This window comes from Diabrotica undecimpunctata, chromosome 7 (assembly GCF_040954645.1).
Source record: "Diabrotica undecimpunctata isolate CICGRU chromosome 7, icDiaUnde3, whole genome shotgun sequence".
Classification (NCBI taxonomy): domain Eukaryota; kingdom Metazoa; phylum Arthropoda; class Insecta; order Coleoptera; family Chrysomelidae; genus Diabrotica; species Diabrotica undecimpunctata.
In genome coordinates this window covers 123,407,443-123,431,304 of record NC_092809.1, presented here as the reverse complement: position 1 = coordinate 123,431,304, position 23,862 = coordinate 123,407,443, and the positions used below count along the sequence as shown (strand labels likewise).

At 32.2% G+C, this 23,862-nt stretch overlaps 2 protein-coding genes across 3 annotated transcripts in view; both read right to left on the bottom strand.

The window, feature by feature from the left end:
- The window catches only part of LOC140445775 (netrin-1-like), an 879,901-nt gene that overhangs the window by 685,298 nt on the left and 170,741 nt on the right, over window positions 1-23,862 (bottom strand). The gene's annotated exons all lie outside the window — the stretch shown is intronic.
- On the bottom strand, window positions 5,161-13,712 carry LOC140445774 (uncharacterized). Its single transcript, XM_072538111.1, has 2 exons — window positions 12,933-13,712; window positions 5,161-7,709 (listed from the first exon to the last, which is right to left on the bottom strand). Exons 1-2 carry the CDS (start codon window positions 12,956-12,958, stop codon window positions 5,753-5,755), a joined length of 1,983 nt encoding a protein of 660 aa, XP_072394212.1. The 5' UTR covers window positions 12,959-13,712; the 3' UTR covers window positions 5,161-5,752.

The window sequence follows — 23,862 nt, the reverse complement described above, 5'->3', positions numbered from 1 at the left end:
CATATACTTTTATTTTCAGACAGATCGCTTTTGGTACAAAGAACATGGTACATGAAGAAGACAAACATCTATGTTGAAATCACTTAAATCGGCTGATAAAAGAAAGAAAATGTACTCACAATAACTCAGTTTGGGTTGTAAAATAGATCAACGGTGTTGTCAATACTTGAGTACAAGGGAAGCTCTATCCGTATAGAGATAAAGATGGCTGCTGAATTAGGGGAAACTCATATTCCCAAGTTGAGATTTACTTTGGAATTAACTTTGGGCCACTTGCAAAACTAACTGGGACTACGTTTGGACTAAAGTTGGACTTACGTTTGAACCACCGTTGGAATGACTTTTGATTAGCCTTAAAAAAAGATATTACTTTTTATAGAAAAACATTTACATAGGGCGATACCACTACGTTGTCTTCTTCTTCTTCTTTTTATGTAGACATGTCTGTTTTTCAATGTACCTCCAGTAAGTTGTCGTTCCATCGTTTTCGTGGTCTTCCTACTGATCGTCTTCCTTTTGGGAAACCGTCTCTTGCCGTCTTTACTACTCTATTTGTTGTCATACGGCTTATATGATCATTACATTCTTCTCTTCTATTTCTTACCCAGCTCTTGATGTTCTCCATCTTGCATCTACGTCGTATATTTGTACTTCTAGCTCTATCTCATCGTGTCTTACCATTAACTTTTCTAAGTGTTTCCATCTCTGCTATTTCTAAGATTCTTTTTGTCCCCTCTGTGCCAAGTCGTGTTTCTGCTGCGTGATTATTGGTGTGATAACTGTTTTTTAAATTCTGCCTTTCATTTATTTCTCAATATTTTTTTTTGTCCATAATATTGTTTGATTCAGGCAGCACTATTTGCTCTATTCAGTTGATCTTCTACTTTGATTTCGAGTTATCTGTAGCTAGATAATGTAACTAGATATTTAAGCCTAGATATTTAAACTTCAGTACTTGTTCTATTATCTGACCTTCCAGCTCCAATTTACATCTTAGTAACTTTGCTGTTGTAACCATGAATTTTGTCTTTTTTGGGGAAATTAACATTTAAATTAAAAGTTTCTGGCGGTTATATTGAGTTGGTGCAGTATACGTTGTAAATCAACCATTACTTTGAGAGTGGTCGAAAATAGACGGAACTAATTTCACCTAACGGTATATATTTCGGTAACTTCCTAAGAGATTAGTCTCTATATTTGCAGAAAAATCCGGCGCCAATTTAGTCAAAAGAGCAAGGTGGGTAGTCCTAAAGGGGTATTTTACAAACAAACGATATATTTTCGGTCGGACGTTCTAAGGAACAGTGAATATTTAAATAGACTCCACTGAACATGAAGTATTCAAGTACAGATGAATCTAACGGTTGGTCAAAATAGAAAGTAAGTGGTCTTAACAAAATGATTTCGTTAAGAAAATATTTATAGAAATTGTTTATAATTGGGTGATTTGGGCAAAAATTTGACAATATATAACAGCCGTCATTTTGACAAGTTAAAATATTATAAAAATTATATATGCCGGACTGATTTGTTTTTAATTAAATAATCTGGTATTTTTGTTTGTCTATTTTTCGATGTTAACTCTTCATGAGATGACACATTTTAAGCTAATCCTTGTTTTTTGCTTATTTTAAAAAACTTCTACAGTTTAACCTTATTTTTACGTAAGTAATTTTATACTATTATATGTTTTAATTGCTACTTGTAATTATTTCTTGTACATGCATGGTGACGCTATGAAAAGTGTTGCGAAACGTCGCGCATGGTATGAAATAAAGAGTTTTCTTTTAACATTGTTTTTGATTGCACCCCCAATTTTAAGAACTTTTGATGGAAAGGAAAAGAGTTTTCAATTGGTTTTTTATACAATTGTCCCTTGATAATTCGACAGGTATGGGACCAAAGGGGTGTCGGATTACCAAAAGTGTCCGGATTATCGAAAGTGGTTATATATTTGGCATTGTTTTGCTAGCATTAGCCTACAATATTCTTAAATTTAATTAGTAAAATGCTACCCAGATTAATATGCAAATCAAACATCTATTTCGGCTATTTAAATCATGTTTATTAAAAGAAATATAGAAGCTAATAAATTTAATGCGCATTCAGTGTGTAAATAATAACTTATAAACATTATACATACTAATAGCTAAATCTTTGATTGTCTTTTGCTTTTTCTTGTTTAGACAGTCTGTTATTGCTTGTTCTTTTATCTCCATTAACATCAAAATTTGTTCAAAGTCATACTCTGTCCTCGCACCATCGCATCAAAATGTTTGCAGTCAATATAGCATTATCACAGTTGTCGGTAAAAGATTTTTCATCCTGTGCTTCCTGGGTCACGTGTTCATCAAATTATGTTCTTTAATTATTTCTTCATCTATAAGTCAGCATTGAGATTGTCATCTAAAATCCACTCTTGTAAAGCTTCTCTTGATTCTGAGGAATATCGTTGAAAATTTGAAGGGCAGCATCTAGTACAACTTCCACAGGTTGTTCATTGGATTCTTAGTTAACTTCTATTGGAAGAAGTGAGTTGTTGGGCCAAATATTTTTCCACGATTTAATCAGTGTGGTAGGCTTGACTTGCTGCCAGGCAAACGCAGCATTAATAATCGCATCTTTGATGTTAAAGTTTTTCAAAATTGAAGTGATGTCAGCATTAGGTTGACTTGCAATATCCAAAAAGAGTTCTTTCTTGTAGTGTGCCTTGAGAGTTTTAATAAGGTTTTGATCCATGGGCTGAATCAATGCAGTAGTATTTTTCGGTAAGTATATTGCCTCGATATATCCATCGGCAGTTTCGATTTTTAATTCGTCTTTATCAGGATGTCCTGGAGCATTGTCTAACAAGAGGAGGGTTTTTACTGCCAGTTTCTTTTTTCTTAGCTCATCTTTAACTTATAGGACAAAGCTGTTCTTGTATCAATCCAGAAAAACTTTTTTTGTCACCCATGCACGGCTTTGCTACATGTACGTAATTGGTAGCTTCTCAATTTTAACATTTTTGAAGGCATGGGTTTTTTTTGGACTTACCCATGATTAACAATTTCAATTTGTGGGACACGTTCTCTCTGAAGTTTTCTACCAAAATCTTTTTTTTCGTCTGAAGTGACAAATATCTTATTTGGAAGTTGCCGCCAGTTTAGACCGGTTTCTATAAATAAGTTAGGTTAGGTTAGGTTTCTATAATTAGGTCTAATTCGGTGATCTTTTTGCTCAAATTCTGCATAAATTCAGATATCTCAAACTCATCTGCACTTAATTTCGCGCCACTCTTCTTCAAAAATCGTATGTCGTACCGTTTTTTGAAGTTTTCGAACTAACCTTGACTAGTACGAAAATCAGTTTTTTTGTTAATTCCTGATAAAAAAAACTGAGCTTTATTTTTTAAAATGTCACCTGAAATAGGAGCTTGTCTGCTTCGTTGTTGCTTAAACCAGATGTGCAGAGCTTCTTCAACATCAGGAAATTCACTCATTTTAAGGTTTTTTTTTTCCTTAGAACCATTCTCTACAGATTTCATAAATGTTTCGATTTTGTCTTTGTTTTTCATAATGTCGTACATTATAGCTCGTCCTATATCCTAAAATCTAGATATCGCAGTCAGAGTTTCACCACACTCGCATCTCTTAATAATATTCCATTTATGTTTTAGAGTCAGCGTTTTGTACTTTTGTTTTAAACTTGTGCTCGCCATTAAACTGAACTTTCTAAACAAATTAAATAAAAGTTTGGTACTATGTATTATTGTATCTAAAACCCTATCGAACCGAACTGCTCACGGAAAACATACGAAATGAAACATCCGGTAAAAATGAGATTAATGTTGCGACAGGTTTTAGTACAAGCAGGCACGGCGATGACCTTGACGGGAGGTGCGTCGGACTACCGAGCGTGTCAGATTATAAGGCGGAGTATAAGGGTGTACTGTATACTTAACTCCAGAGTGAAGAAGTCATATAATATTTTACTAATACTACTTTTAGACACAAGTTTAAATGAAGTATGTTCTATTATTTTAATATTCTAATTCTAATAAGGCCAGTGTAAACATACGAGTCTAAAACGTGGTCACTTACACAGAACGACCAAGAATTGCTTAAACGTTTCGAGAGAAAAATTCTAAGGAAAATATATGGAGGAATCCAAGAACAGGGTTTGTGGCGTAGGCGCTACAACTTTGAGTTATTTAGAAGTTTTGGGGAACCTGACGTTGTAAAATGTATTAAATTAGCACGCCTTCGATGGATAGGAAATGCAATTAGGCGAGATGAAGATGCAACGATCAGAAAAATTTTCGGCCGAAGAGAACCATTGGGAAGACGAGCCAGAGGAAGACCAAAACTTAGGTATCAAGATAACATAGAGGATGATCTAAAATCCATCGGAGTTAAAGCATGGAGAAGAGTTGCCAGAGATAGGGGCGAATGGAAGATTGTTCTGAAGAAGGCTTTGGCTCTTAACGAGCTGTAATGCCACTGATGATGATGATGATGTTCTATTATTTTATTATATAAAAGACACAGCTACCTTTACAACATTATTTATTTTGTCTATTTAACCTATGTACTCGTATATAACCTAACCTACAGGCAATATCCAATGGGATTCCAACACTCACTGGGATACTGAGATTTTCTTCAAATAACATAATTATTTATTTTCATCATTTACTCTTATCCTTTCAAAAATATTATCATTTATCACACGTATAATCAGTTATAAACTTGGATTCCGTATTTACCATGACTGGACTAATATTTACTCCTCATTTGCGGCTCTTGCATTGTCTCTTACTTCTAGATAATACGCTCTCAGTGTGATCTCCGATACGCTTGGACGTATTTCTTTGCAGATAGTATTAAGGTCTGTTTGGTTTAAAGAGTCGTAGGAAGTTAAATATTCCCAGATGTTTGTGATTTATAAGTAGGGAAAAAGGTCAGATATCTTGCAAAGTTAAAGATTTAGTTCATTTTTAAAACTACATTTAAGAGATATTATTAAAATGATTAATTAATTAATTTGAAGAATGCTATTTAAGAAATTATTTCAGTTTTAATATTGATACATAATATACTGCCTGTCGTTGAAACTGCAACACTAGTAAATCATAAGGAATCTCAACCAAATTTTAACAAATAATATGTTATGGAATACTATGCGTTTATTTCTTCTCCGGACTAACTCTTTGTTTTGGAATTAAACAGAATATATTGACATGTATAAATTTATTATATTAGAGGATGAAAATTACACTCTGCTTGTTATTTCTTAAAACTATGAATATATAAGTTCTGTTATCTACAATTATTTAACGATGTTTCTGGATGGATTTGAGTACAAGAGATTGGACTCAAATATTAATATTAAAATAGCAAATACGGATAGCTTATCGAACAAAGAAATAAGAGAAATAAATTATTATTATTCCATAGATACGAAGTATTAGGTGAATAAACTAGCGAAACTTATTTATTCTAAATAGGAAAATATTTATGAAGAGTATTGATTCTGATTTCTAACAGCAAATAATTATTAGTGATTATACATGAGAACTTTTCATAATTGTAAATAACATATACCAGGTGACTAAAAACTATATAGAAATACATAGATACTTTAATTATCTTACATGTGAGTAGGTAGGTACATTACACCTCCTTTTGTAAGAATGAAAATAATTGTAAAATGAATTTTCATTTAAATGGTATAAAACATTTGTATACATTATTATTTTATTTTAACACATTTAAATAGTTTCTTTTAGTCTCGATAGTCTTTCACTTCGTCTTATCGGTGTAGTCTCTGTGAAACTAGTCTCTTCACACTTTTTGGATTCACTATAATTATTGTCTTTATTATGTTTACAATCTATACTTAAATCTGTCTCATGTACATGTTTTCGTTTACTTTGACATATATTTAGTGTTAAACAATTTGTAATTTGTTGACAACTATGTGACGGATTTCTACGAAATCGTCGGTAAAAATATTTAATTATCCTGTATAAAATATAAAGTAACATACATTTTATCAAAAATAAGATTGCATAAGTGAAATAAGAACTATTTTTTATTGTGTCTGAAAAATTAATATTTGTTTCTGAGGTCATTTTCTCTAAATTATCTAGTTTATGGCTTGCTAAATTTAATGCATCTCGATCGAGATTATTTAATTGTAAGGGAACAAGGTGTAATTTGGATTCATTATTTATCTTAATATCATCACAACAGACTTCTGGAAGGGATAAATCTGGAATGATAGACTGAAAATTACTTTCTTTTGGATTTGAGACAGATATCAAAATAGTTGATCCGGTGTAAGTTTTGCAATTATTCGAAGTAGAAAAAATACCTGTGTTTGAAAGAACAATAGATATTGGCGTACTAGTCTGACAGCTTAAAGTTAAATCTGTTGGTTTGGGTAAAACATATATCCAAGAATTTGGTTTGTTTAATTTATGCCAAATTTCATATTCTGTTTGAATTATACGAGTATCGCAACTAGATGGTATGTTTGTTATTGAAGTTAACAATTCAGTTTCACAAATTGGATTAGTGTGTGTAAATCGGAAAGTATCAGGATTTTTGCAAATAAGTTTTTCTTCATCTAATGAATAACAGTCTTCTAATGTATCAATAGTAACATAAATGTTTCTATTTTCTGAAAGAACAAGATATTTGACAGATGGAAGAATAAAGGTAAGTCTCTTTAATGTTGGATGAATTATAGGAAGAGATATTAGTTTAAAAAGAGAATAAGGAGTATTACTAACCAAAGGTATACTAACCGTAATTAAAATCTTGTTATCAAAATATATATATTTAAGTAAAATGATATCGAAATATTTATGAGCATAATCGATAGTCAATGGAAATGGATAAGTCGATGTACTAGGTAAATGCGTTACCGTTTTAGATAATTCTTGAATTAGTTGCTCAGGTGTTATAACAGAAGGATGAAGGTTATTATTTCTTGCAAATAGAATAACGTTTATTAAAGTAGAATATTCTTGTTGTAATTCTGTTATAAAGAAAGTTAGTAAGGTAAAATGTTCTTCAATTTTTTGTTTTAAATCTAAATTAAAATATTTATTATTCATTTTATCTGTGTAATTGGTAATTGATTCAAAATTTTTATCAAAAATCACTTTGTTTCGGTCTAGATTTGTAATAGAGTTATTAAAATTTGCAATCGTGGCTTTTACTACATGAATTTGTTGTTTTAGTAAATCAAGAAGATGATTTTCGTTACTTTCAGCTTTGTTAATAGCATTATTGAAATTTTCAGCATCATCACTGTCTAAGGTACCGAATAAGGTCCTGAAAACAGATCCAATTGCATTAAATAGAGCGCGTTTTGGTCTAAAATGTTCATGCAGAATTATGTTTTTTAAAGTTTGTTCATCTTGAAAGAGTCTAGGTATGATTTGTCCTAAGAGTTTTAGTGAAGTATCGCATAATCGTAATTCAATAAGAACTGGTTTGTTTTGACACAGTCTTAATGTTTTTTGATAGGTGAGATCTACAAAATTTAATTTGTCTGTAAAAGGTTGTAAAGGAATATGACTTAATATGTTCCAATGAGTTTCAATAAATTGAACATTTTTTATGTGTTCGTAATAGATTCCAGGTGATTTGTTGATAGGAGTATTGGTATATTTCTTGTGAATTTGTTCACTATTTGTCAGCCATATTATTGCATACCTGAAACAAAAGCATGTTTCAATCTATTCATGTGAACTTTTATTGGTTTTTTATTTACTAAAATTGTGCAATTGACAGGAGAATTTATCTCTAGAATTTTATAAGGTCCATTATAATTTTGTGTAAGTTTTTTGGTTTGACCCTTCTTTGTTTGCTCATTTTGGAGATATACTAATTGTCCTTCTAAGAAAACGGTGTCATTAATCTTTTGGTCATAATATTTTTTACTGACTACTTTAGATTCTAATAGATTCGTTTTTGCTAACTCATGAGATTTTCTAAGCTTAAGTGTTAAATTATCTAAATAATCTTCATATGTATATTTGAGTTCTACTGGTCGTATTATACTGCTAGGTAGATTAGGTGTATATCCAAATATTAGTTCATATGGTGTGAATTTGGTTGAAGTATGATTAGTTGTATTATATGAAAACATAGCAAAATCTAGCCATTCGTCCCAATCGGATTGATCAGCTTTAATATAATGTTTAAGGTAGTCTGCTAAAGTAGCGTGACTCCTTTCTAATGCAGCATTTGATTCTGGATGATAAGCAGTACAATTTATATGTCTGATTTTAAAAAGCTTGGCGATTTGAGAAAATAATTTGGAAGTAAAATCTCGGCCTTGATCAGTAACTATTATATCGGGTTTTCCAAACTTGCAAATAAATCCACGAACCAGATTTTCAGCGATAGTCTTGGTTTCATGATTCGGAATTGCATAAGCTTGAGAAAATTTTGTTAAGTCATCTTGTAATGTTAATATGAACTTATTACCTGACTCGGTTAAAGGTAAAGGACCTACTATATCTAAAAATATTTTTTCTAATGGATTTGAGCTTGTTGTTGTTATCTCCATGGGCTTTACGAATTTTTTTCTAACGAGTTTATTTTTCTGACAAGATTCACAGGTTTTTATAAAGTTTTTAATATCATTTTTCATATTATTCCATTTGAAATGTTTTTTTATACGATTGTATGTCCGATGAAAACCAGAGTGTCCAGCCGTAGGACTAGTGTGATTCTCTTGTAATATTGTAGTTATTTCCTCAGGTTCAGGATTTGTTAGTATATCATGATAAATGATAATAGATATATCAGTTTTTCTAAAAATAAATCTAATCATAGATCTAATTTTTCCCCAACTTAATTTATCGTAGCTAAAAGTTATTCTGGGTAGGCAAATTTTTAATATTTTATCGTTTAATAACCAGTCTCTTAATTTTATTAGGGAATTAAATATATCTTCATAAGAGGTATTGTCCCAATAATTATTTTTTATAAATATGTAATAAAAGTTTTTATTTTGATCAGAAATATATATAATGTCATTTAGTCTTGGATTTTTGGCTTTCAATTTTTCTATATGACTGAATTGTTTATTTATTTGTTTCTGAACGATCTCATTAAAATTTAAATCTACGGAAACAAACAATGCTAAATTTTGTGAAAATGATGTAATCTTTTCATTTGTTTCTTTTATATTATCATTTGTTATTAATATAGTTTCGGATTTAGATAAGAACTGTGAATAAGTGTCATTATTTTCTTTACTCATTTTGTTTATTTGTAAGGTGATTGTTGCCGGGTTTTTGTTTTCTTCGCAAATATTTGTTTCAGATATGGTTAAAGGAGGACGACTTAAACAATCAGCATTTTGATTTAATTTACCTGGTTTATAAATAATTTCATAGCTATATTCTTCTAATGCTAATCTCCACCTAACGAGTCTTGATCCGGGATCTTTTACATTAAATAGCCATGTGAGTGGTTTATGATCCGTATAAATGAAAAATTTATTTCCGTACAAATATGGTCTAAAGTGTTTAACACTCCATACAATTGCAAGTAATTCTTTTTCTGTTGTGCTATAGTTTGATTCCGCTTTGTTCAAGGTACGACTAGCATAAGCAATAGGTAAATCATCTGGTACTTTACCTTGAGAAAGTATGGACCCTATTGCATAATTACTAGCATCCGTTGTTAAGACAAAGGGTTTGGTAAAATCTGGATACTGAAGTATTGGTTCTGAACAAAGTATTGATTTCAGGTTCTCAAATGACTGTTGTTGAATGCTTGTCCAATTAAATTCAACATTTTTCCTCAGCAGTTTTGTTAAAGGTTGTGTTAAAGCACTGAAATTTTTTATAAAGCGTCTATAATAACCAGTGAGACCCAAAAAGCTCTTAATATCTTTTTGTGTTCTGGGTATAGGAAAATCTGTAACAGCACATACCTTTTTTTCGTCCGGTTTGACACCAAATTCAGTTATTAAATGTCCTAAATACATTACTTCGCGACGAAAAAATTCGCACTTATCTGGTTGTATTTTTAAGTTGAATGTAGACAATTTTTCGAATACTTCTTTTAATCTTTTATTATGATTTTCTAATGTATCGGCATGAATGACTATATCGTCGAGATAGACAAAACATCTGTAATTTTGTATTCCTGAGAGGACAGTATTCATTAGCCTTTGAAAAATACTGGGAGCATTTTTTAATCCAAATGGCATTCGTGAATATTGATAATGTCCAGACGGAGTTGAGAAAGCAGTCTTTGGAGAATCCTCAGGATCCATTTTGATCTGGTGAAATCCTGATGTTAAATCTATTGTTGAAAAATATTTTGAATGACCCAATTGGTCTAATATATCGACTATATTCGGAAGTGGAAATGAATCTCCTATAGTAATATCATTTAGTCGTCGATAGTCTATAACAATTCGCCATTTCTTCTTTGCTGAAGCATCGGCCTTTTTTGGCACAACCCAAAGGGGCGAATTCCATGGCGAAGTTGATTCTTCGATAATACCTTGATCTAGCATACCTTTTATTTGAGTTTCGACTTCATGTTTGTGTACTTCAGGATACCTGTATGATTTAGTGCTAATAGGTACATTAGAATTTAAAGGAATTTTGCAAGTTATGGCATTTGTACTGGTAAGTTGATCTCCTTCCAGATAAAAGATATGATTGTACTCCTTGCAAATAGAAATTAAAGATGATTTTTCTTCACTATTTAAATGATCTGTTCTCAAGGCATTTTTTAATTTAGCAATTCTGTTAGAATTCGTATTATCTTTATAAGAAGACATTTTTCGTATATTTGCATTGTTTTGTAAATTTGGAATTTTTTCTATTGCTACTTGAATATCGTTTAATTCAACATCCGTTTCAGTAGTGTTTACGATTGAGGTTAAAAAGAAATCATTTTTTACTTTAACAACACTAGGACATAAAAATACACCTTTAAAGATTTCGCGTTCGGGACATAATCCTTCGCTTAATTCATTATTTATTACTTTAATTTGAACAATTGTTTCAGTTCTTGCGGATAGAATAGTTTTATTACTTCTTGAGTTAGAATTAGAGTTTTGATTTAGTATAAGATCGTCTGAACAGGATTTTTCTTCTGAACAGGATTTTGATTTATGATTTCGTGAAGAGTTACAAGTTTTATTTGTGCATATCTCAGTGGATTTTACACATTTTGGACTTGAATTTTCTTTGGATTTAGAGTTAGATTTAGATTGAATTGGATTGGATAGTAGTTCTTCACTACTTAAGGTTATTTGGATATCATTGGTTTCTAAATAAGAATGATCCTCTATGGATTTAGCATCATAAGGAAATATTTCATCGATATTAGAACTTGTCTCGATATTTTGATCTCTCAGAAATTCGTCATTGTCATTGTTTAATGGAGATTTTATATATTCGATTGAAATAGAACAATTTTTAAAGTTTAATTTATTTTCTTTATAATCAATTTGGCATTTATTTATTTCAAAAAAATCGCTACCTAATATACCGTCGAAATGAAGAGGAAAATCGTCTTCTACGACATAGAAAACATGAGTTTGGACAAAATCTTTTATCTTGAAATTTACGTTACAACTACATATAGTTTTATTTGGATTTAAGACATTTTTATCAATGCCTCGTAGAGTAATAGACTTAGAATAAATTTTTGGAATGTTTAGTATTTTTGAATATTTAATTAAAGAAATATCTGCGCCTGTATCGATTAGAAACTTGCAAGAGGATGGATTAGAATTATTTACTAAGGGTAAATCTACATAGGAAGTGACTGAGAAGTTGATGGTTGTGATACGGCCTGAACTGAACGAACTCCTCGAGAATCGACCGTTGGTTGTCGAGGATTCTGGAAGTTTAAAGAATTTGTTGGATTTTTGTTTTTATTGTTAAATTCGCGTTTTCTACATTCTTCTATAACGTGACCTGGTTTTTTGCAGTATCTGCAAAAACGTTGGGAAGTGTTGGTATTTTCTTTTCTTAAGTTTGGAGGAAAATCAGAATTGGAATTTGAATTTGAAGGTTTATAATTTTGATTTTGAGAATTTGACCTTTGAAGATTTGAATTAGGATATTTTGGGTTTTGAAAACTAGAATTTTGAAGATGTCTAACATTTCTATCTGAATTGTTTTTATATCGACAGTTATTTGAGGAATGGTTATTTCGTTTGCAAATATTACAGAATGGTCTGAAAATTTCTTGTCTTGATAACTGTTCTTGTTCTTCGGCAATTGCTATAGCAACAGCTCTTTCTAAGGAATCTGGATTTCGGGCTTTGATTAAAATAGAGAGGTCTTTGTTTAATCCTCTAATAAAGACATTTAGTGCTTGAGTTTTTAAGAGTTTAGTACATGCATTTCTTGCATCTGGAGATAAGTCTGGATCAAGTGTATTTATTAATTTTATATAGCAATTTTCAACTTTATTTGCAAATGACATTACATTTTCACTGGGCATCTGACGTAAGGAATGTAATTCCAATTGCCACTGACCTTCAGTTCGGCGTTCAGAATAAGCATCTAATAAGAAGTCTTTTAAATCTTTCCATTCGTCAAATGTTCTGTTTCTAGTTATGGCCCTAGCTTTATCGGTTAATTTAGTTTCTATAATGGCTAATAAGATGGGTTTGGATTGCGGATTTACTAAATTGTATGCTTTATCACAATTGTCTATGAATTCGTATAATTTTGATTTTGTACCATCAAATCGAATGAGAAGTTTTTCAGCTATTTCAATTGATACTGACATTTTATTTGAATTAGAAGTAGAAGAATTTGAAAGAGAATTTGAGTCGGGAGAAGGTATTTGTTCGTCAAATAAGTTACTTATATCAGGATATAAAGTAGACATACGTTTACAAGATTTTTAAAATATGAGACAGAATTTAAGATAGAATGTACTTACAAGTAGAATATTGTTGTTGGTCGCATAGTCTATTATTCCACGGGTTCACCTCTACTTCCGATGGAACTACAATTGGGTTATGACTGGAACTGGATTTCGAACTGGATGTACTGGACCCCAATGTAATTAGTTGTAGTGGCGATTTTTCCACACTGACAGTTTTTTTTTTGAATGATTCCTCGAAGGAAACAAGTCAATTCAAAAATTCCTCAGCTCTCCTTCTATCAGCAATCAGAGGAACTCTGCTACTAATATCCCACGTTCTGACACCAAATTTTGTTATGGAATACTATGCGTTTATTTCTTCTCCGGACTAACTCTTTGTTTTGGAATTAAACAGAATATATTGACATGTATAAATTTATTATATTAGAGGATGAAAATTACACTCTGCTTGTTATTTCTTAAAACTATGAATATATAAGTTCTGTTATCTACAATTATTTAACGATGTTTCTGGATGGATTTGAGTACAAGAGATTGGACTCAAATATTAATATTAAAATAGCAAATACGGATAGCTTATCGAACAAAGAAATAAGAGAAATAAATTATTATTATTCCATAGATACGAAGTATTAGGTGAATAAACTAGCGAAACTTATTTATTCTAAATAGGAAAATATTTATGAAGAGTATTGATTCTGATTTCTAACAGCAAATAATTATTAGTGATTATACATGAGAACTTTTCATAATTGTAAATAACATATACCAGGTGACTAAAAACTATATAGAAATACATAGATACTTTAATTATCTTACATGTGAGTAGGTAGGTACATTACAAATACGTTGAACTCAAATTAAATATTCATAAAATAAAAGTTTAGTTCTGATCGCTTGTAGGAAATCCTACCGTGAGACTATTTAAAAACAGATACAGATGATTTTTGTCTATTGCTGGTCTAGTTTATATGATGGGAATTTTTAAACGGATTAGTTTAATTGCATTCTTGCCTTTCAAACAATGGTTAGTTACTATGATTTCTGTCAGATATACTAACTTTAATCAATTAAGTTTATTTAAACAGGATAGAGGATCACGCAGGAAAAACAACTTATAGACATCGAAGTATTTGTATTCTCACGAATAACTTCGTAAAGAAGTGGTTTAGCGCCTACTGGTATTCATAGACATATAATACACAATAGGCTGATCGTTGCAATACCATCTTGTTCGCCCAGTGCGACAGAGAAAACTGACGCAAAGCAGACCCTAAATCTCTTTCTAATTTACCAGGTTTATCGACCACGTGACCTAAATAACCAATGAGAAGGTCACGTGGTCGAGACAGAGATGCAGGGACTGCTTTGCGTCAGTTTTCTCTGTCGAAATCCATTTTTCTTTCGAATTCGTTGATACAATTTAGCAGTTCATCGAGGGCTTGCAGATTAGTGCATAAAATTACAGAGTCATCTCTATTAGTTCCTTATCAGCTCCCCTTTTATTTTATACCATATATGTTCTCCGCGCTACTACGCGTTCTCTTTGGCATTCATTTGTCTTGTGTCTCCAATATATTTTTTTTTCTTGCCCGTGTGTCTCGATTGTGAACTCCGGTTTTTTGTAGCATTTTAATTACCTTATTATGTTGTATCCTCATGATATCCTCATCAACATCTTCTTCTTCTTCTTCTCGTAGCACTACAACCCGGGGTGGGTTTTGGCTGACTGCACAACTTGCTTTCATCTTGAAAGGTCCTCCATAATAGTTGGGTCAGTGGGTAGCCCCATGGTTCTTAGATCTGACCATATATTGTCTCTCCATCGCATTCGTGGACGTCTTAAGGGCCTTCTTCCTGTTGGGGCTTCCTCCCATATTAACTTGGCCATTCGGTTATTAGGGAGTCTATGGACATGGCCATATAGCCCATCTTAGACGTTGGGATTTAATCTCTTGGACTATATGGCTCGTTCTATACATCTGCTTGACCTCAGCATTTGTTCTTATTCGGTATTGGTTGCTATTAATGTCGTGGTAAGGCCCAAAGATTCTTCTGAGGATTTTCCTCTCAAAACATCTAAGTTTTCTTTCAGCTTCTTTGGTCAGGGTCCACGTCTCACACCCAAACATGAGCACCGGTCTTATCACCGTTTTATATATTCTAATATTTGATGTTCGTGTTAGGCTTTTAGATTTAATAGTATTGTGGAGGCTGTAAATGCATCTGTTTGCTGCCTGAATACTTTCCATTAACATCGTCATCTCTTTTGTTGATCTCTGCACTTCTGATGGTGTGTTTTAAGTCGAAAAAAATTTTCGTGGACCAAAAGTGTTGTCTAGGTCTACTTCTGTCGAAATTATTAAAATGATTAAGATCTGTGAATGGTAATTTGGAAAAGTTTAATTATTTCGGAAACATATGATATTCAGCGGTTACTAATATTCTAACTACATTTCTGTGGTTGTGGTCATTAAGATCACTAACAGAATAATACAGTGTTTCACTATCTCAGTCACATGTTCCTGATTTGGGCCATCTCATTCCACAATAAATACAGGGAAATTAACCACGAATTCAGAAAAATAATAAAGCAGACAACAGAAAAATACTTTAATAAGAAATGCAATGAAATCCAGAATCTTAAAAAAGATACGATCTCTTTAATCTACACAATAAAGTTGGAAAACACATTTACACAAGAAATGACAGGACAAGAAAACACAATCCCACTGGTGCTCCTCTAGATATTCACTGGATTACTATAACACAGCTGGGCAGAATACATCGACGAATTGTTCCATGATGATAGAGGAGACCTGGAACACATAAAACTTATTCCAGAAGAATTACGTCGGGATATTACAAAAAAAAGAAATATTATATAAATTAAAAACAATGAAGACTGGGAAAAGCTATGGACCTAACATGGTTCCTATCGAAATACACTAAAAATTATAGATGCGAAGCACATTGATGTCTTAGTGCCACTATTTGACCAAAATTTATAGTTCAGGCATATTACCTAAAGACTGGATGACTTCAGTCTTTATTTGTCTCTCCAAAAGAAAGAACGCAATGATGCAAATTGATGACCCATGTGTAAAGTACCACTAAAAGTCATCTATTACCGAATATATCATAAACTGGACAAAGACATTAATAAAACACAATTTGGGTTTTGCAAAGGCCAAACAACGCGTGAGGCTCTTTTTTCACTTAACGCATTGTTTCAGAGAACATAGACCATAATGACCTCAAGATCAGAGCGAATTTACATTATACTATAAGCAGCGAACAAAATACGCATTAATAAACAACTGCCAGAGAAAATTAAAATGGGGTGAGATACATGGATGCGTATTATCGCCAATCCTTTTAACGTTTACTAGAAGAGGATCTGAAAAAATCCCTTGAGGGTGAAACAGCTGGAATAAAGGTTAATGGAGTTCCTATTAAAAAAGTTACGCAGATGACACTGTCATCATAGCGCAAAATATTGAAGATCTTTAGAAATTGGTGACCAGAAGAATGACCTAACTCCACAAATGATTATTTCCAGGAAACTAAAATCAAGGTAGAAAAGGCTCAGGCAAACTTCAAGAAGATGAGAAGAGCGCTTTGCACAAGATATTTAAAGTTTGAGCTAGGAGTTAAGTTGGCGAGGTGCTACTTTTCCTTAACTTTGTTTTATGGGATGGAAGCTTGGACCTTGAACACGGCATCAACGAAAAAACTGGAATGATGGCTGTTAGCATATCAGGTAACGACTCGTATCTTTGATTTTAATATTTTGAGCCGATTTTTCTCGTCATAGTTATACTTTACACTGTATCTACAATCAGTTTATCGTAGTATCAAGTCGTTTGGCTTACAATTTTGTTGACTGCTTCTTATCTCATACGAACGAAAGAAATGTAGTAGCTATATTTATAGATAAAGTTAGGTTAAGAGTAAAGTTATACAGATGAAATTTTCATAAAAAAGTGATAGAAAAACAAGTGCCAAAATCTTTGTCATAAAATTTTACCAATTGTATATAATCCTTCCAGGGAAAGTTATATGTTTATTGTGTCCAACGACACCACTGGATTTGCTATAGGATATTTTCCACGAATTATAATATGTTGAATTATATAATAATATAATAACACGAATTATTTATTAAAATTATAAGCCATGACACGACCTCCGTTTCGAATTGTTTAAATATACGCTAACTTGTAACTTTTGATATATTGAACGATACTGAAATAACCTCAATCTAAAATTAAAAATTATGATGAAATAATTATGTATATGATACAATGAAAAGTTCAAAAGGAAATATTAGTCATGGATGCAATGGCATAGAAGAAAGGGGAGCTGTTGGAAAGAAGTGGGCAAATCCAATATACGAAAAGAGAAAAAACATAGAAGGAATAAAAATAAGAAATCATAATGAAAAAATCCAGAACGCAATAGATAAAAAGAAGACTTAATTGAAAAGAGATGGAGAAATAAGAACTGAGAATATTATATTCCTTACCTTAAGATGAGATCGAAACTGCTTACCTGAAATTATAAAAAATATTATTAGAAAGAGTCAAAAAACGTATAAAATGTTTAAATAGCGTATAAATAATCTACTGGGGTTATAAAAGATTTTTTGTTTGTGTATGTTCGGATGAATAAAATATTTTTTCCTTGGCCCAACGACGTAGGGGGTGATATTGAGGTGGTGTCAAGAACGTGTGCAGTGGTATCAGATATAGATTTAAGATCGCGGCATATTATCGTGTACGTATAGTTTCCGGCACGTAGCGTTTCCACTCCAGCAATCGGACTGCGCGTTCACATTTTCATACATAGAACGTTTCAGTTTGGTTCGGTGAAGATATGATCTCGCTTTTCTCGACAAAAATTATGTGCAATTGCTCTTCTACTTAACGATAAAGAATGAAAAACTGTGTTAAAAAGAAGGTTTGAAGTACATCCAATGCTAAGAGAAAGGAAGAAAGTAGAAGAAGTATCAAAAACACATGCATAAATGACAAAATAGCCTCGAAAATTATTTTTTTAAATACTCTGTATCAAAATCAAACAAATACCTAAATAAACAACGAGGAGAAAACGACGGACATCTAATTCACATTATCCTTACCAGCCGGTTACGACTCGTTACGTAACCGTCGGCATCAGTAAAATATTGTTTTCAAGTATACTGAACGGAAACGTTAAGTGTCTGAAACGCTACGTTCCGGACAGTGTGAGTTGTTCATATTTAAAACCATTTAAATTATATTTTTCGGAAACTAAACGCTATGTGCTGGAAACGCAACGTGCATGATAATATGCTACGACCTTTAATTTGTGTATAGTGACAAGTATTGATTTTGATTATCTAATATTTAAAATAGATAAAAGAAATAAATTAGACTTACTTACAATCAATTTAATTTTACTACCCAAAAACCACCGGTTTCGCTTTCTAAAATTTGCAAAGCATCTTCAGGTCAAACGGTACAAAGTAAATTAAATGCTGCAATTATAAAAAGCCCATATTAGGGTGCTGTCTTATAAAGTTATAGATCAAAAAGTTATGGTAATTATGCCAATATTACATGTCTGTGTTTATTAATATGCATATAATTGAAATAAACAAAATACTACTTACATGCCGGTACAAGAATTTTTATATAATGATTCTTGATACATTTCAAACTATCCTGTATTGCTGATAATGGGTGATCTTCGGTCAATATTGTGACTGTCTGACAATTAACGAGGAAGTTTCTTGAGGGGAGAAATGTTAACAAATGAAATAGGAGTAAGGTATATGTGAGTGTTTGTTAAATGAAAGAGTGATGTTTTATATTATTTAAATTATTAAAGTTATTTATATTTATTCAAGAGATATATTTTAGAAATGTGTGTTAATTTATTGAAATTTTTTACAGAAAGAGGACAATTATATGACAATGAATGAAATCAGTTGTGCTATTTTGTGGGTGTGCAATTTCTTTGACTTGTAATTATCAAATTTTTTGGATAAAAAGCATTTAATTTCTGTTTAGGCAGAGAATTGTGATGTCAAATGTTAAAATTATTACCTAAAACACAATTAGGGACAAACAGAACACAATAAAAAGGACAAAACAGACATAAAACTTTTAAAAACGGGGGCTTATTGGCACTAAATTACTTGGTAGGAGAGGAACTGGTAAAAATTGAGTTTTTTTGTTGTCTAGTATTAATAGTAAAATTAAATTGATTGTGAGTAAGTCTAATTTATTTCTTTTACCTATTTGAAATGGACTCACACAAGCAACACATTCATTATCTGATATTTGTTTACGATTAATATTGATTAAACTGTCTGGCTAAACTATCTAAGAACCACCATTTTTGGCCTTCTGGAGTTCTCTTTTAATTTTCTTAAGAGCTATTGCGATAATTCTAAGAAAAAATGTTTATTTTCTATTCGGGACATTTGTTTGACTTTTTATTAAAAATATTTGAAATCCTTCTGCAATCTGGCATTTTGTTTTTGTTTCCCTAGATTATTTTGATGTATGTATATTGATGCAAATGTAATTTTATAAAACGTACCTACACGAGCAAAACCTGATATTGTAGTGTGAGTATTGTGTGTACATAATCGCAAAGTGCTACTAACTATTACTATGATAATCATTAACTGATACCGAATAGCCATTCAAACAATAAGAAACAAATCTCAAAAAACTAAGTCAAATATTTTTATATAAAAGCTGTATAATGTTTTATCTTTAAACAGTTTTTTTAAGCGTATATGTTATTAGGCGTTCAAAATTTACGTCAGCATCTATAATTAAGAATAATTATTATTACTGAGCATTTTCTTAATAGAGTGCCCTTATTCCAAGATAATCATTGTACTCACATAAATTTTACTCTCGAATAAGCCAGTTTATTCGAGAAGGGTGTTAAAAATAAATACACACCGAAATTTTATGGTTTCTGAAAGCATTCCTATTTTATGAGGGTTTGTTAGAATACCACGAAGACCACTGTGGTGTAATAAAACATCTACAATAAAGATGCCTCTATTTTGGTGGATAGATGGCTTATACAGCATGGCATGTTGAAATAAATTGTATAATTTTGTTTGTAAATATTTTAGTTTATCAAATTGTGAAACACAAAGCACTGGGGTTTTTGATTTTTTTTTAAATGTAATCTTTGCTTGGATTTCTCTTTAAAATCTGAATATGAAGGAACATTGGTAATTTTTTTAATGCTTTCTGTAAAACACAAATTTAAAGAAACGATAAATTTAAAGAAACGATAAGTAACCTAAACCCTCAACTGGCGTCGTGGTTTATTCTGCCATTAACTGCCTCCTGGGGTCTACCGGACCCCATTTTTTAAAGTTTTTTGTGAAATTAATAAAGACGTAATTCATTATTTCGTTATAATTTGTAATCATTTAAGCAGAAATAAAACCATGTCTCCCCATTTTCTATTTATTTTTTATTAATAATGACAAATGCTAAAAAATGTTATATAACTTATTTTTCAAGCTTACAGCAGAACATAATTTCTTACAAATGAAATACATATAAAAAATAAAATCACTATTTTTATTTTGATTTTTTCATTTCATATAAAGAACAAGGAATTAAAATATCCAAACTCTCTAATTAAACTTTATTATTATCAACAAAACTGCTAACTATTTACAAGTAATATTTTTCTAAATGGAATTCTTGCAAACATATGCCATGCAGTCGCTTTTTGTTTTTTTGTCATTCCTTCGATCACAGATATTGCATCTCTTTCGTTTCTGATTCAGATTATTTAATTCTCCCCTCTCTGCTTCAGGTGAAGCTTTCTTTAGTATTCTACTGATACCCATGCGAAGCTTCCTAGGTAATCTAAAATTGCACAGTCTCATATTTAGATTATGGTTCTGCAAGTTGTCTTGCAAGAATTTTATAAAAGGCTTTTCTCTCTATGGCTTGGATGTTTTTATAACATCCATGAAAAATGTGTGCATTGACACCTGCAATATTCAATATTGTAAAAAAATAGTCATTGGCCATCGCCTTGATCGCCAGTTAGTAGAATATGTGGTACATGTTTGTTCTAGTGCATTCACACCGCCTTTTATTTGATTAAAGAAACAAATGATTTCGGGTTTACCAGATTCTATGTCGTCATATTCGGTATGGTGCATTGATGATATTACCACAACTGCCTTTCCTTTTTTTTAAGGTAAGAAATTATAGTGTAGTCATTTGTAAAGCCATAAATGAAAGATCTTTCAGCTCTGCTCCGACTTGGAAGGAACTGCATAGTTATTTCCTTTTTGTTTCGCTTGAGCGTGCCAACATAGGTCAGTCCTTGATTTTTTAATGCATATATGATTTCTATGGATGAAAACCAATTGTGTGCTGTGACACTTCGGTGTGAATTAGCAATTGGATGACACAATCTCAACACCGCTTCTGTCGGTTTCATGAAACCTATCTCCTCATTTGTTAGAGAAAAACTATTAGTATCCTTACCACAGTAAATATAGCCATTATAGAAATAGTGGGTACTTGTGTCTTATAAGGGCCATAATTTTCAGTCCATATTTCCGAGGTTTATTAGGTATGTATATGCGAAACCTACATCTGCCGCGAAATCCTATCAGCATTTCGTCGATACAACACAATTCTTCCATACAATAACGGTCTTGGCAATTTTTTACAAAACGCTCAAATAACCAAGACACTGCTGCAGTTCAATCATTAGTTTTACGTTCTTCTCGATCATCTGCATTATTAAACCTTAAACAAAAGCAATAAAATATTTACACTAACTGTTCAGTCAACAAACCTTAGACATGCGAGCAACATATATACTCTTTTCAAAGACAAAATTGATCTGAATATGTCTCGTCCCGTTCCATCTGTTACAAATATTTCTTGCAAGTCTTTATCATTTGACTTGAAAACTGAAGAGTAATACAAGATAGCGAGAAACGCTCTAAATTCTTCCTTTGTTAGTTCTCTCAGTTCTGTACTATCAGAATTGCTTAATTTATTTTGACATAATAATATCTTTTCATTTGTTCGTAGAATTATTTCGTTTCCCATATCCTCTGTAAAAATAAGGCTCCATATTTTGAAGAGATCAATGACATCACCACATTATGCAGGTCTTTCAACCTCGGAAGAACTTTTACCAGATTGTGTTTTTTATTCTAATATTCAAATCTGGATTGGCCGGAATAGCTGACCGCTTGTATCGATTTTTACCAAAATAACTTTTCATTTGTTGTTTTTGACCCCTCTCCTTCTTCACATATAGCCTGAATTTCTTGTATTGGCCCCCTGATCTTCCATCTCACAATCAGAGTTATGGTCACTCTCTGGAGAAAAATCATTGTCGTTGTAGTCGTCATAATCACTAAACTCGCTTTCTAATTCATCATTCCACCACCTTACACTTTCATCAAAATTAGGTTCTCCGAAATACACTCTTTTGGAAGAACCTGTCATTTTAAAAATAAAACACTATTAGCGTCATGATACCACCCCATAAGATCCTAAATGAAATTTACCGCTGGCTATTCAAAGCAATACTGAATCACAGTTGACGTGTGTATCGGAGTGACTTACGAGTGCAACAACTTAAAGGTAGATGGCGCGGCCAGGCATAAATGCTAAATTTGCAAGTTCTAAATGAATTTAAAAAGTACTGGGGGTCTGCCTGACCCACAACGCCAGTTGGGGGTTAAACCATAGACATATAATACAAGATAGACTGACCGCTGCAATATAGTCGCGTTCCCCAGTGTGACAGAAAAAACTGATAGAAAGCAGTTCCTGCATCTCTGTCTAATGGGCCGGGTTTAATGACCAAGTGACCTTCTCATTAGTCATTTAGGTCACCATATCGATAAACCGGCCATATAAACACCAAATCAGTACAAATTACTGCATATGCAGACGATGTAGCCATCATTAGTAGGAATAAGCCACGACTAATGGAAGTGCTAGAACAAATTGATCCTGAAGCAAGAAAAAGAGGTCTCAAAATAAACGAAGCAAAAACGAAGTATATGACAGTCAAAAGAATAACTGACAATGAAAATAATATCACAATGGACAACTATACTATCGAACGAGTGGATGCCTTTACATATCTCGGCACAGAAATCAATCAGAAGAACTCCGTAAGTAGCGAAATTAATGCACGTATTTCCAGGGGGAATCGTACATACTATGCTAATAAAAGATTGATGACATCGAAAATATTAGACAAAAGAACCAAAATGACTATCTACAGAACACTGATTAGACGCGTAGTAACCTATGGATGTGAAACTTGGGTAATGACGAAAAAAGATGAAGCCCAACTCAGGACATTCGAGAGAAAAATACTGAGGAAAGTATATGGCCTGGTACAAGAGGAAGATGGCACATGGAGAATCAGGAGAAACGACGAGGTTGATGAGTTAAATGAAGGTTATGACACTGTAAGATTTGTGAAAAGTCAAAGACTGTCATGGCTGGGACATGTGCAGAGACAAAACGATGCAAAAACAACAAAGAAAATGTTACAATGGAAGCCCATAGGAAGGCCCAGAACGAGATGGTTGGATGACGTGGAAGACGACCTGAAAACAATGAACATAAGACAATGGAGAAGAAAGGCACAAGAGAGATCTGAATGGAAGGACATAGCCAGACAGGCAAAGACCCATCCAGGGTTATGATGCCAAAAGAAGAAGAAGAAGATATCGATAAACCTGGCAAATTAGAAAAAGATATAGGGACTGCTTTGCGTCAGTTTTCTCTGTTGCACTAGAGGAACGGGCTGGTATTGCAACGATTAGTCTATTTGTATTATATGTCTATGCCTTAAACATGTTTAGGTTTTTTGGTTACTTTTGTAACAGACTGAAGGAGAGTTATTTGTTAGAAATGTAATAAAATTAACAAACAGTGTTAGTAAAAAATTAAGATAT